The sequence below is a fragment of the Pantherophis guttatus genome, chromosome 2 (assembly GCF_059756535.1).
Source record: "Pantherophis guttatus breed Tessera chromosome 2, ASM5975653v1, whole genome shotgun sequence".
NCBI lineage: Eukaryota > Metazoa > Chordata > Lepidosauria > Squamata > Colubridae > Pantherophis > Pantherophis guttatus.
The window spans coordinates 73420001-73434248 of NC_142064.1; the positions used below are offsets into that span (position 1 = coordinate 73420001).

The 14248-nt window shown below is 34.8% G+C and overlaps 1 protein-coding gene across 42 annotated transcripts in view; it reads right to left on the reverse strand.

The window, feature by feature from the left end:
- PTPRD (protein tyrosine phosphatase receptor type D) overlaps positions 1 to 14248 on the reverse strand; it is a 1336531-nt gene that overhangs the window by 122633 nt on the left and 1199650 nt on the right. For 17 of the 42 annotated variants that reach the window (XM_087886215.1, XM_087886206.1, XM_087886229.1 and 14 more), the window contains 5 exons: positions 12911 to 12937; positions 7821 to 7938; positions 4747 to 5334; positions 4279 to 4379; positions 1078 to 1337 (listed from right to left, as the gene is read on the reverse strand). In XM_087886215.1, the coding sequence (XP_087742341.1) occupies positions 1078 to 1337; positions 4279 to 4379; positions 4747 to 5334; positions 7821 to 7938; positions 12911 to 12937 (1094 nt within the window). The remainder of the gene's footprint in view (positions 1 to 1077; positions 1338 to 4278; positions 4380 to 4746; positions 5335 to 7820; positions 7939 to 12910; positions 12938 to 14248) is intronic. The other 25 variants (XM_087886231.1, XM_087886223.1, XM_060690484.2 and 22 more) reach the window with 5 other exon arrangements.

Consider the following 14248-nt stretch of genomic DNA (forward strand, 5'->3'; position numbering starts at 1 on the left):
GACTGTGAGCGCCCGCGATTCTTGCAGGGCTGTGCTCGTGCACCACATCTCCAAGTTGAGAATAGGCCACAGCCCACAGGTTGGGGATTCCTGCATTACAATAGATTGTCCCACCTGATCAGAGAAGGGAGGTATGTTGCAGACCCCATTATAGTTCTGACTGACAGGAAGAGAGGTTTCTCTGCCACTGCCCCTGCCCTATGGAATATTTTCCCCTCAGAGAATAAAAACACAAAAAATTCTCATGTTTGATCCTACAATGGAAAAAAAATTAGGGATGAAGTTAGAATTTGCTTCATTTGAATACATTTCTGTTGATATTTGGGTGAACTAGGTCAAATCTAATTTGAATAATTTGTTTTGGATCTCTTTATTGATTTCATTTACAAATCACATCAATAAATTGAATGAGAAAGTTTGACTTCAAAAAAATCCAATCTTTCTATGACTAATAGGTCATTAAAATGTACTGATATGGAAGTATCTACTACAATTATTCAATCTGAATTGAAGTCAATTCAATTCATTTCAGTGAAAAGATCCCACTGTACTAGCATAGGGACAGGCAAAAAATGTTTCATGCCCTGCACTGCCCTGACTATAATGCTGAAGTGTGCTGTAATAGCAAGCATAGTGATTTTCAGTTTCATGATTTTCCGCAGACTTTTGCAAATATGAGGTGTAAAAACCAGGCCTGTTAACATCCTGTGATATTTTAGATTCCTGTTTTGCCATTTAACTCTTACTTATTTTGCGCTTTAAGCCTCCCGCTGAATGCTTTTGATTATACCACTTGCCCATTTGTTGCTCCTGCTTCCCAATGAGGACAAACGTATTTTTTTTTCAAAAAATAAAAAGTTAAAATGTAGTTCCTGGGTCATGTTTGAAAGATAGCATATAATCACAATAAACAATAAACTGTATTCATTTTGGCATCAAATCTTGAAATGACTGCCTGTCTAGTGCAGTGCCTGGCTAAAAAAGTAAATGTTTTAAACTACAGAAAATATTCTAAGAAATTATAAATCTCCTTGAATTGTTCTTAAGCTCTTGCAACATTTGTTAGATATAACTTACTTTATAGTTTTGTTTGCTGGTACTTCTGGTAGTTTCACTGTTATCATTCCATCTAGATTGGTCTTATCAATGAAAAGTGGTTGGGTGCGTAGTACATCTGGAGCTGTCTTTGCCGTTACCCTGTGTTGCAGACCTCCAGCACTGTTCCCTCTATTGGTTAGCACAAAAGAATAGGATGTCTCAGGCTTCAGATTGGTGATCAGTTTCTGGGTGGCTCGGCCATCCACTTCAACTGCCATTTTCCCATCATCATAAAGAATCTAACAAATGGGAATTTAATAACAGTAGCAAAATGTTAATAACCTCTAGGGATGTGCAGGAAAAGAGCAGTTTAGAAATAAAACTTGCCATTGACAAAATGACTTTGAAGTTTGTTAAAAACTGCGTGGCGGGACAAACAGATTTAAAATCTCAGAATCAAATGTACTGAATGGAGTTTGGGATACTAAGGATGACTTAGTATTCCCACTGGGGTTTAATAGATACAGCAAATCAGATGTACACATTCAGTACACTTTCTGCCTTCAATTGTCCTTGGTTCCCAACTCCTTTCATTGCTTGATATAACACAGAGATGGCAAACTCATATCGTCATGGCATCGTCACGTGACGTATCGGAACTTTTTTCCCGTTCGCTAAACCGAGCATGGGCATGACCAGTGCGTGAAGCATCTGGCCTGTGGGCTTCAATGAACGCAAGTGCAGATAGTATTCAGTAAACAATTAGAACCAGTTAACAACTGTAATTAGGCCCAGAAATTCTATTGGTAAGTGACCCAGTTGGCTCATATAATGACTTTGACTTAAGATGGCAGTTGCTGATGGCAGATGTTGCTGCTATGGGTTATGGTTATCATGTGATATGTCACATTGCCATGGTTTGAGATTTCCTGCCAGCTTCCTGATTGACTTTGCTTGAATTGCAGCTGTGATGGCTGCAAGTCAAGAAAGTAAGCAAGGCCTACCATACAGATTGAGGAGTAGAAATCCAATGTAAATGCTCTCTCTTCAGCTGGAATGTGAAGGGACGGCATTCAAGTTGCAAAAACTATTTTTCTTGACTTTATATGGAAAATATAGTATTACACTGACCTAAGAAATCTATTGATTGACTAATGAGAAAGTGGTAGATAGTTTTAGCTGAAATTGAGACAAGGGGAAAGGGAAGAGTGAAGGAGGCTTTGAGGTGCTAGTTTTAATCACCTGGTATATGACGCTGGTCATATAATCTACATTTGAACAATAAGCTCCATTAGCAGTGATTTACTTTAGAGGTAACATTTTGTTAGTGATTACTTTCCTCTTATGAGACAATCCCCATGCTTCAGGAATTTATGGACTAAACCCAGAGGTGGGCTTCACATAATTTAACAACTGGTTTGCCTAGTGCAGAACCGAAAATGTGGGCATGCACCTTCCGCACTTGCGCGCGGCTTCAAACACACGGCGATTTCATATGTGCGGCTTCCAGCACACCTTCTCGGGCAGCCGCAATGAGTAGAGTGGGCATTGTGTGGCAATCAGCTGGGCTGCATGGGAGGGACGAGTCAGCCAGAGAATGAGATATATAGGACGGGATAGCACCGGGGCAGGGCAGGTGGGCAGGCCCAGCCGGTGGTCGGAACTACCAGTTCGTCTGAACCGGCAGCAGCCCACCTCTGAGTAAACCTATTTATTAGGTCTTCTGTTTGCTTCCCGAGACACATTTAGAGTGATGGTTGATGACTTTAATGTTCATGGAAGACCTGATAATAATTTTCTATATGCCAGGTTTCTTCCTCTGAAACAGATACACTCTCCTTGTTTTGATTATCAAAACACATGATATCAAACAATACAAGCAGGTTTTTGTCCAGTCTGGATAGTTAATTTGCTTATCCCTGTATTTTAAACAATGCTATAGACACTGATCAACAAGCAGAATTCACCAATTAGGCTATGTTGAAAAGGAGTGCTATTGTTGACATTATTAGTAATTTTCACATCATCTTTTAATTCATTTTCATATTTTATTACATTTTCAACTCTGCATTAGGAAGCCATAGGTGGTACAGCATTGCCAGTCCAGAATCTCTTTTACAAGAGTCTGTTGTATTAAAAGTTTGCCACAATTCAAAAAAGAAAGAATTAAGGAGAAACTTGTGATACAGTAGTTTCAGAATATACACTCCTCTCTTATATCAGTGGGATCTGACAGATTAATTCTTCAGAACTATTTCATACTAATCCAGGAATTACAATAATTATTAAACTAAATAACTGATGTAATTATCACCAATACTAGTAAAAGCTATAATTTGACTTTTCTGTGTAAGAGCTAAAAAGCTTATTCTTTGTTTTCCTGGATATGCTGCTGGATTCCCACCTCAAATGGCATCAGTGGAAGAAAAATGTATTATGCTATGTTTATGCTTTCATTTGAAGCCTTGTCAGGACAACTGGAAGCCTCTAAATTCACCACAGCCAGGTTGATTTTGAAAATGCCTTGGGTAACCCGCTAAAAACCCATTTTTGCAAAAGAGAAACCATTGTGTCTCTGCGTACAGAGGGCAATTCATTGTATACTACTGTGTGACAATTAATACAGAAAAGAGCAAGAAGCACTATATTACGGATGCTAATTTTTATTTATTTAGAAAATTTATATTTCGCACAAGGAGACTCAAGTTGGCTTACAGGACATTTCATCACAGGATGGCAAGTAGGAAAAGCAAATTTTTGAAATATTGTTTAAAGAACAATATACTATATACTATGTATATTTAGTATATTTATATACTATAAAACCACGAACAGAAAAAATAATCAGAAATATTGGAAAATTAACACAATTTTTATTATACTAACAGAATGAAACAATCATTTTTCTGATAATAATCTAAACAGCAGAAACTTTTATACTTTTTATTTCTGGTGTTTAGTTCAACATTACTAATGCTGATGCATAAATGCAGACTTAATTAACATCAATTGTCAACCAGGATCAAATCAACTATCAACCTTGAAGAACTGCTGCCATGGCCTTCTGATTTTGAACTACATCAGAAGACAATGGCAGCAGTTCTTCAAGATTGATACTGGAAAGGATTTAACACTACTAAATATCTGTTAGTAGAGTGGGGCTGTAAATCATTTAATTAAAACATTTGTCCATTACAAGTCCTGTAACCCTTCAAGTCTTTTAGATTAACAACAACTTACTTTGAAAGGCAGGGCAGAATTATAATTCTCTGGTATATCCCAAGAAAGAAGGACTGATGTTTTCATTACTGCTTTGACATGAAAATTTTTTGCAAACACTGCTGGAAAAGGAAGGGTAATATATTTAAAGTACATTTTGATTTTGGATCCCATCCCCTTTTCACCAGTCAACATTTTCCATTATATTCCTACCTGTTTTTAGAAACCACATTCCATTCTTAAAAATGACATCTCAAAATAATTATATTTTCCTTACCTGCAATTATTATGCAGAAGTGAGCCAGACTTGTCTGATATGGGATAACTGAATTCTAGTGAATCCAAACACATGAAGATTTACATACTTTACCTTCGCATCAGATGAATCTACTTATATGATGGTTTTGAAAATTGAAGCTATATTTAAAATATCGATATCCAAAGACTGAGATCCTTTTACAAGACAAGCCATAAGCAGACAAATCCTACCTTGATCCACAGGTAATGTCCTAAACTGGATACTGGGACTATATGGACCGGGCCCTTTGCTTGTATGTGCACGTATTTTTACATCGTATGTGGTATCTGCTTTTAAGCCTGAAAGTGTCATTATAGTATCAACAGGAGCAACAGGGATCTCTGTTTGTTGATGGGCCACATTGATATCTCTGTACTGTAGAGTGTATTTAGTGATTATACCATTTCTCTCGGATAAAATGGGTGGCTGCCAAGTTAGTTGGACAGAAGTCGAGGTGGCACTTTCTGAATGTAGATTTTGAGGAAATCCACTTGGTAGATCTTCTGGAATCAAAATTTCTTTTACCATTTCTTCCCCAAAGCCCACTTTATTTCTAGCTGAAAGCCTGAAGATGTAAGAAGTCCCTTTATGAATATCAGTAGCCGTGTAGTGGTCATCTTTATCAGTAAAATCCCGTGTCGTAAATGCATCCATGTCTTTGCGGCCAAACCTCAGGCGGTACCCTTGCAGGGGGCCATATGTATCGACAGGTGGGTGCCACTGAATTAGAGCCGTACCCATTTGTGTGTGGCTAATTACAAGCCGAGGTTTTCCTGGAACTGTAACATAACATTATTTTAGCATAGAATGTACCTGTAATAATTTTTTTCTAAAATTGCTTATTAGGTCTCTTTAAAAATTACTTATGCAACAGACATATCGTTTCTCTACTCTACCTTCATCCTCAAATATTAATTCAGACCTTGCAACACATTAAGAACTGTATTATCTTTCTTTACTCCCTTTCTTCTAGTTCAGGGGTGTCAAACTGGTGGCCCTTGGGCCAGATGCGTCACGTGCAGGCCACGCCCACCCCAACTTCGTGAAGGGGAAAAACATCGTGAAACATCACGTGATGGCAACGTGATATGGCAAGTTTGACACTCATGTTCTAGTTCCTAAATATAGAGAAAACAGGTAGGCAATTATCCCCATTGACCTGAAACCAAGCAATACATACAGTAATTGTGTATCTTTGCATATTAAGCTTATGGACATTACTTTAATATGATCAATGCAAACAAACAGAATATCCAGGTAATCCTCGTCTTACAACAGTTCGTTTAGTAACTGTTCAAAGTTACAACAGCACTGAAAAATGTGAATTATGACCATTTTTCACAGTTAGGACCTTATGACATCCCCATGATCATGTGATCAAAATTCAGATGCTTAGCAACTGGTTCATATTTATGACTGTTGCTGTGTCCCGAGTCACAGGATGACGAGTGATCATTTTTTGTGACCTTCTAACAAGGAAAGTCAAAGGGGAAACCAGGTTCACTTAACAACCAGGTTACCAGGTAACCAACTGTAGTGATTCACTTAACATCTGTGGCAAGAAACTGGGGCAAAACTCACTTAACAAATATTTCACTTAACAAGAGAAATATCGGGCTCAATTGTGGTCATTAGTCGAGGACTACCTATATTCCAGAGGATGCATTTATATATTGGGAAGAAAAAAAATCTGTATATAAAAGGTATCTGAATCAGTGCTCATCATCTTAAAAACACATGTTTGAAAAGAATTGCTGTCTGCATAACCCTAGTCAGGTAAATCAAACTAAAAGCAGAAATACATGAAAATTACAGAAAAGGTTAGTTTAAAAGGAGGAGAATTTCATCCAAAATGGGGGCTGGGTGGTAAGAAAAAAAGAAACAATCTGCCTAATAAAATGTATAATTTCACTAAATAATGTTCTGATAACGAACTAAAAGCTTACTCTGCTGAATCAGGTGACACAATGTCAGTATAAAAGCATAAAAATTCAACCATTAGATAAAAACCAGGAACTAAAATGCTAATACACTAACACACACACACCTTTCAACTTAATTTTTTTGTTTAATTTCAGACCTAAAAACTTCAAACTATAGCTATTTCACATATGGAAGTTTCAAACACAAAACCTTCAAACTACAGCTATTAGATAAATGAAAACAAAGTTGAAATCTTGCTAAGCAATTGATTCTTGGAACACTAAAAAGGAAGCCAAATGAAAGCACTACTTTATATATTATTCTTAGAAGAACAATTATTCTTTTCTGATATACAAAATTAATATAAAACTAAAGATTTCCCCACTAGTCCTTTGATAATTAATTGCCCATGAGATCTACGTGCAGGCAAAACACAGAAGAAAAGTAAATAATAATGAATGAATACACAACAGATTGAGAATGAAAGGATAGTCTGTATACCAAGAAAAGTGGGGGGAAAAACTGCATTGTAAACCTAAAACCAATAGTTACATTGTTTGAAAGAACAAACAGTATCAAAACATTAATTAGGCTTAATTAATACATGCTGTCTTAGATCCAAATGTTCATGAGTCAAATTCTCCATTTGCCTGCTGCCCCCTTTATTTTCAGTCCTGTCTGTAGTCTCTTTACGGATTTCCCTGCACTTTACAAATACTTTCCTTTCCATTTTATGGATATACTTTACCAATTTTTTAATGGATTGGGTGAAGTAGAATAACTCTCCCATATGTTCCTGACTTTAATGATTAATAATGTCAACTTGGAAATCACATACAGTATCTTTATATCTCTACCTCTTCTGGTCTTTATTTTTTGTTACCAACACTTTTTCCAGACTCCTGTATTTCATTTTAGCAATCTCCCGATTATAATTTCATGTACTGTAGTTTGTTGGATTTTTTTTGGGTGTGTAACATGTGAAGTAGGCAAATATGGCTTGTTCAACAAATTGTAATGGGGTTTTCACATCCCACATCTTAACTGATGTATACAGTGGGTATTGCGTTACTTCAATTGAAACAGAATGGCTTACAAAACAATTGTACTATGCCTGATATGTCAGATTTTGTATTTTCCCCAACTTGCCTGGGTATATCCAAAGTCCTGGATGTATCTAAACTCTAGAAGAAGTCAGGCATGGAAAAATCACAATGAAAATCAATAATGCTTTAGTGTACATAATCAGCTAAGAACATTTTAGCACCTGGTTATCAGAAATGATCAAAGCAGTCAACATTCGTTTTAAGGCTTCATAATGGAAAGGATCATCAAATAATACCTGCACCAGTAGTAGATACTAATCTAGGTTTGCTCCGTGCTCCATCTCCTTTGGTTGTATAGGCTGTCACAGTAAGGGAATAGGTTGTCTCTGGCTGTAATCCAGCTATGATCATCTCCTAAAATGATGTAATAAAAATATGGAATATCAATATATGGAATAGAGACCCTTCACAAGTTTTTCATCTTTCCATAAGTTACAATAACTTGCATTCAGTGCACAGAGCTTTCATGCTATCTGCAGATATGAGAAGCTTTTAGGGATATCAGAAGATGATATGAGTGGATAAAGTTTTGCATTAAGCCAAAAGAATGATGAATGTTCTGAGCAGCATGCCCTAAATATTTTTATAAACGTAAGGTTAAACATTGCTTATACTTAAAGGGCACAACATCACAACACATGTTCTTACTATTCATTTTTATTACAGTAGATTGAGTGTATTTGGGCTGCAAAAATAAAATCAAACTTGACAGAATAGTTGTGTTACCCATTATTTACAAATCAGCCATTCTGTTATCTTTACAGCAAGATTATCTATACTTTAAATTACAGAACCATGTTACATATAGATTGGGGTGTAAACTTAAGATGCTGCAAGCAGGGGTGAAATGCTCCTGGTTCAGACTGGATTGCCCAATCCGGTAGCGATGGTGGTGGGTGGTTCGGAGAATCGATAGCAAAAATCCCTGCCCCCCCCCACCATGCCCAGCTGAGCCGCACAATCATCAGAGGCTTTTTTTTTTTTTACTTTTAAAAGCATTTTTTTCTACAACCTCTTCCAATGAAAAAATGCTTTTAAAAGTAAAAAAAAAAAGCCTCTGATGATCGCGTGGCTCAGCTGGGATCATCAGAGGCTTTTCAAAGCATTTTTTTCTGCAACCTCTTGGCCAAAAAAAATGCTTTGAAAAGTCTCTGACAATCCCAGCTGAGTTGCCTGATTGCAAGAGAGGCTTTTCAAAGCATTTTTTAAAAAGTCTCTCTGACGATCCCAGCTGAGTTGCCTGATTGGCAGAGAGGTTTTCAAAGCATTAGAAAAAATGCTTTGAAAAGTTAAAAAAAAAAAAGTTGGCCACGCACACCCAGTCACATGACCCACCCACCCCACCAAGCCACGCCCACAGAACCGGTAGTAACAAATTTTACATTTCACCCTTGGCTGCAAGTGGCCTTGAACACCTTTATTGTAACCACTGGAGAGCTGTCTAACTAATATGGTCGAAATCAGTGGCATCTTTTCTTGCTATTTTAAGATGATGAATATATGACAAGTATAACCTGAGCCTGAAAACTTTTTTTGCTGCTGCTGCTGTTTTTGTTGTTGTTATTGTTATTATTATTATTATTAATAAACATAATCTGCCTATCTCAGTTCTTGAACTTGATAGGTAGATAAAAATGCCAAATCCAGTCTAAAATCCTGGCTGATCATGTGAACAACAAAAATAATAACTAAGAAATATTTCCAAAAATTTAGATTTTAAAAAAGAAATTTATCAACCAGCCTATATGTGCTATTATCAACTTGCCTACTCTATTTTTTGCTCTCTAAAAAACGGTTTTATGGTAATTTTGGTAATTTTTTGACACCAAAATTTTTACCCCGTCAGCCTTTTGAGATGGAGCAGACTGGGAAACCACGATGTATATTAACACCAGTTTTATTGTAAGGCTATTGTAACAGTATGAATGCGTTTCCCCTCCTCCCTGCTGGTGTGTGTGTGTGTGTCAAGTCTGAGACAATTTGTCAAATTACATCCTTGCTTTAGATTCAGATTTCATTTATCTGACTGTCTTGGTTGCCATTTCTCTTTCTCAAGGTTAGTCTCCCTGCCCATTACATGACTTGTTATAATTTATTAAATCTATGATTCCATGTACAGTTCCTAGGAATCAGCATCACTGATCCAACAAATACAGGTAATCCTAGACATATGATCATTATTGAGCTTGCCCATAAACATTAAGCAGTACTTTAATGAAAATTCATTCTGGAATAAATTTTTGAAGCTCAGTCCTAGGCGAGATTTACTACTTTCAATAAATGTGATTTTAAAGGGTGATTCTAATTGTTTTTGCTGAGAAGGGAACACTTTGGAGTTCACTCTACAAAATGATGAAGCACAGCATAATCAAAATTCTACATGTACTTCTCGACTTAAAACGGGTTGCTTAGTGATCATTCCGAATTACCTGAAAAGGGGGATTTATTATCCAGATTTGAAGTTCCGATAGTTGGGTCTCCTTCATGCTTACATGACCAAACCCTAGGTGCTCGGCAAAAGGGTTATTTGCATTTTCCCTGTCACTGCGTTAAGTGTTTGCCAGCTGAGCTCCCATTCTAAGATTTACGGTAGCCTGGCCGAGAACCTTATCTGTAGCTGAGATAAGGCTGATCTTGTGAGACATTGGACTACTGCGCAAAGACTACATTTTTTTTTCAACTTCCTTTGTCCGTCTGTGAGATAACTGCTGGTAAGATGTAGTTACCTAGTTTTGTACTTTTATAATAAAATGTTTCTTAGAATATATACTTTGGGTTTTCTTTCTTTGAGAGTATACACTATGGAAAACAAGGTCCAGTCACCTCTAATTAATTACAGTTTCCCACAGTGTCTGTGTTTTGTAAGCACTTCTCACAAAACACTTCTAGCACTTCTATTTTTCAGCAAAATCACACCCACAGCAGACCATTTTGCTGTATGATCACTGCATTGCCTAAATGATGATCACAAAAAATTAATAAAACTGCTCCATTTTATGATAGTTATGACATACATTGTAAAGTAATATTAATCTGAGTAATTTAATCTATTATTTAAAATCTAAAATATCATTAAATATAATCTGAATATTTGATTTGGAACAAGAAATTATGGAAAATATATAAGCTCTATATAGTTATTCAATAGGAAATCTAATAGGATTTATTAATTGAGAACTAACTTGCAGCTTTTAAAATATTTTTTGAAAGGATGAAGATTAAAAAGAATCTGAAAGTGTTTATATACTAGAAACAAGCCGATGATTCGTTTTACATGCTGAAACTAATCTTTGAAATGATACAAAGGACTTGAGCTAGCAAAATTTAAGTTTTCTAAAATTCCACTATTTTTATATGCTTTATATTCTACTGATCTAAAACAACATATTCCATTATGTCTCAGCCTTAAAATGTATATGCTGTTTTATGTACTTTGTGCATGCACGTTAATTTTAATTTTCAATGCAGTATTACTCAGTAGTTCATGACCAAAATTTCCACTAGTTTCTTCTTCTGAATAATAAAAATTGGGAGAGCTATAAACTTTAGCAAGTTCTTTTTTATGTAACATATTAATGGGCAGCTGTAGAAACTATAACTAAACTAAAAATTTAAACAAATGAACAAATTATGAACATAAGTATTTTAAAATGAGTGACGAGACATTTAGAACATGTGTAGAAAATGGTGATACAGGTTTTGACTATTGCCATAAAATACACAGATACACAATTTGCTATAATATGGGACATCATTCTTTCCACCTACCTATCTTTTAATAATACAAATTAGTTATGCTCTGAGGCACACAAAACATGCTTTGTAAGAGTGAATACATGGGAAAGGCACACTAGATTCCTTTTCTCCCTAATAGGTGTATTTCTCATGCTCAGAAAATAAGAAAGTAGTTTCCATAAGCATTCTACAATCTATTCTATAACATTCAAAGGAATGTGCAAAGTTTTAAGCTGTCACACAGCCAATAGTACTATTGTGACTACTGGATCATACGAAAATTTATTCACAATGTTTTGAGAAAGACTGGTATTTTAAATTAAAAAATCTTAATTTCAAATTTACAAACAGTATATGAGGCAGTCACATTTAATGTCACCATGCTGATTTGTAATTTGGTCCGTCACTCTTTTAAATGGTAAGCAGAAAAATATTTTTGTTTTTTTTCATTTAAATTAGTGTTATATTGTGATAAATTAGGGGCCCAGGAATCATCTCCATCTTTAACTGAAAGTGTACATCTTCCCAACATCTGAACAGCAGTTGAAAACTGCCAAGAGTTTTTAGACAATGAAAAAGAATAAATCAGAGAAGGCAAAACAGAAACAAAGTTATTTGGAGTTGCTAATTTTGTTAAAAGTTCTTTTCGTGATTTACTGTCTTTTATAATGATCAAATTCATGCAGCTAAAATATATATATGGCTGTGGTGAAACAACCTTTTAGAGATGAAATAGATTCTTTAGATCAGAAAATTTCAGAGTCAAAAATAACATTGAAAAAACATGAAAAAACAGTGTCATCCAGTGTGAGAATTCTGGTAAGCAATGTGCCATATATATTGAAACAACACTGAAAGTAAATAATTATTTTCAAAATGAATCGACCAATTTATAGGCTTACTTTATAAACTTTCCTTAAAACATTGAGTGAGGTAAATTTATATGTTTCTTTACAGAGTAAGAGATAAATGAAATATTTTCACTAGAGCTAAAATACAAGCTGGAAATTGAATTTGCTGATTGCACTGGTTTTTATTTTCATCCAGTAACTCATGATTATCATATGATAATCTGACTTTTAGCTTTATCGTTGGGTACATGTTTTTGGACAAGAGTATGATTAAGAGAGGAACTCTTTAAATGGTGATGAAAATATCTGATTAACAATAATGAGTGAAAAGCTCAGCTTTAAAAATATTGGTTTGAGCCAATACCAATGTATATTTCCACAAAAATGCATTTCAAATACATATTTAACATGGCATTTCATCAACTGAAATGAACAGGTTAGGAACTAAAAGAAAAGGTCTGTTTGATAGCAAATACAGAAAACATTGGGCCTGAAGAAAGCTGAGTTAAGTAAATGAAAATGGTAACTGCTTTCTTTGGGGAGAAAAAACACTTTGGGTACACTGCAAGATCCAGTTAGGCAATTATACAAATTTAACAAAACGTAGAAAGCAAAAGCATTGCATCAAATCAAAACAAAGGTGGGTGAAAAGTATTAACGCATGCATATGTGCAAGCAACCAAAAAATTAAACGTTAAAGCCATCATACTTTGTTGGGGAAGGCAATCAGTTTTACTCACATGTTCAGTAGTATCATCATATTCCCACTGATTGAGAGTAAAGAATATTGGGAAGAAAAAACAGAAGAAATGAGGAGGTATTTGTAGGCTACTGAAGAATCTTTATCCTTCTCAGGATAACCACACATGAAAATTAACTAGTAAAATCAGCCTGAATTTAGAAAAAAACTCCCTACAAATTTTGGTTTCTCTTTGATAGTACATAAATAGTGGATAATATTTCTGGGAAAAAAAAACATACATCCTATTTGAAGTGTTGTTAGTTTATAGCAATGTTTTATTATTGCATTAGTTAAAACTGTTGAGATATAATAAAGGCTACATTTTAGTTAATCATATGCTACTAAGCCATGTTCATTTCTATTTTACCTTGTCAAATTTAATTCAGTGCGCCTATTTAGATTAATAGAGGCAATTTATATGTACTTGATACTTCATATCAGTAATGGAACCATATGACCAATAGCACACTCTGCTCCTTCTATAATTAAAGAAAAAAAGGAAAAAGGAATTTGAACTAGAGCCATAAAGGGCTGCCTATTTTCCAAGTGGGAAAATCTGTTCAAAGAACAGAGGTACAATATAATCATATTGTTCTCTTTCTAATTCCTGGAGATTCACAATGATCCAAAAGCATTAACAAGTTGTTCTAAATGTGCTAAAACATTGATATGAATAAGACTTACAAATATGTTAATTATTTAATACAGAAATTGGTGGGCGTTAAATCATCACATGAAAAAATGGTATTGCTGTCAGTAAAGTAATTTTATTGAATTGGAGTTTAAAATATTACAGATGCCGTAAAATCTTTCTATTTAAACAATGTAGTTCAACTCTAATTCGTTTTAGGGTATGATATACGATAGTTACATATTGCTACATTTCAAAACAGAATTAACCACGAATGAAAAAAGCTTTTTATACTTCATGGTTTATGATACCATCAGAATGATTTCAGGCTCCAAAGCTCATAAAACATATGTAATTAAAAATCTGTATTTTTAAAGCTTATTTAATATGGACAAATTTGCCTTATGGGAAAATAGGTTCTCTATGATTTGTTATATTCTGTAAGAAAGAATGCAGTGTAGTTTCAGTTTATCAATATATCATCCTAGGCTTTTCTTTAATAAAAACAAAACATCTCATATACTATTATATCGACTATTCATCTCAAGCACAGTTTAATTTAAACATATCACTGAGTTCTATTATATTATTTTCAAATCCTAGCTCACTTGCATATATTATACATTACTAAACCAAACTGATGTAATTCAATTCAGAAATTTAAGTGCACAATAAACTTCATTTATATATTAATATAATTTAAAA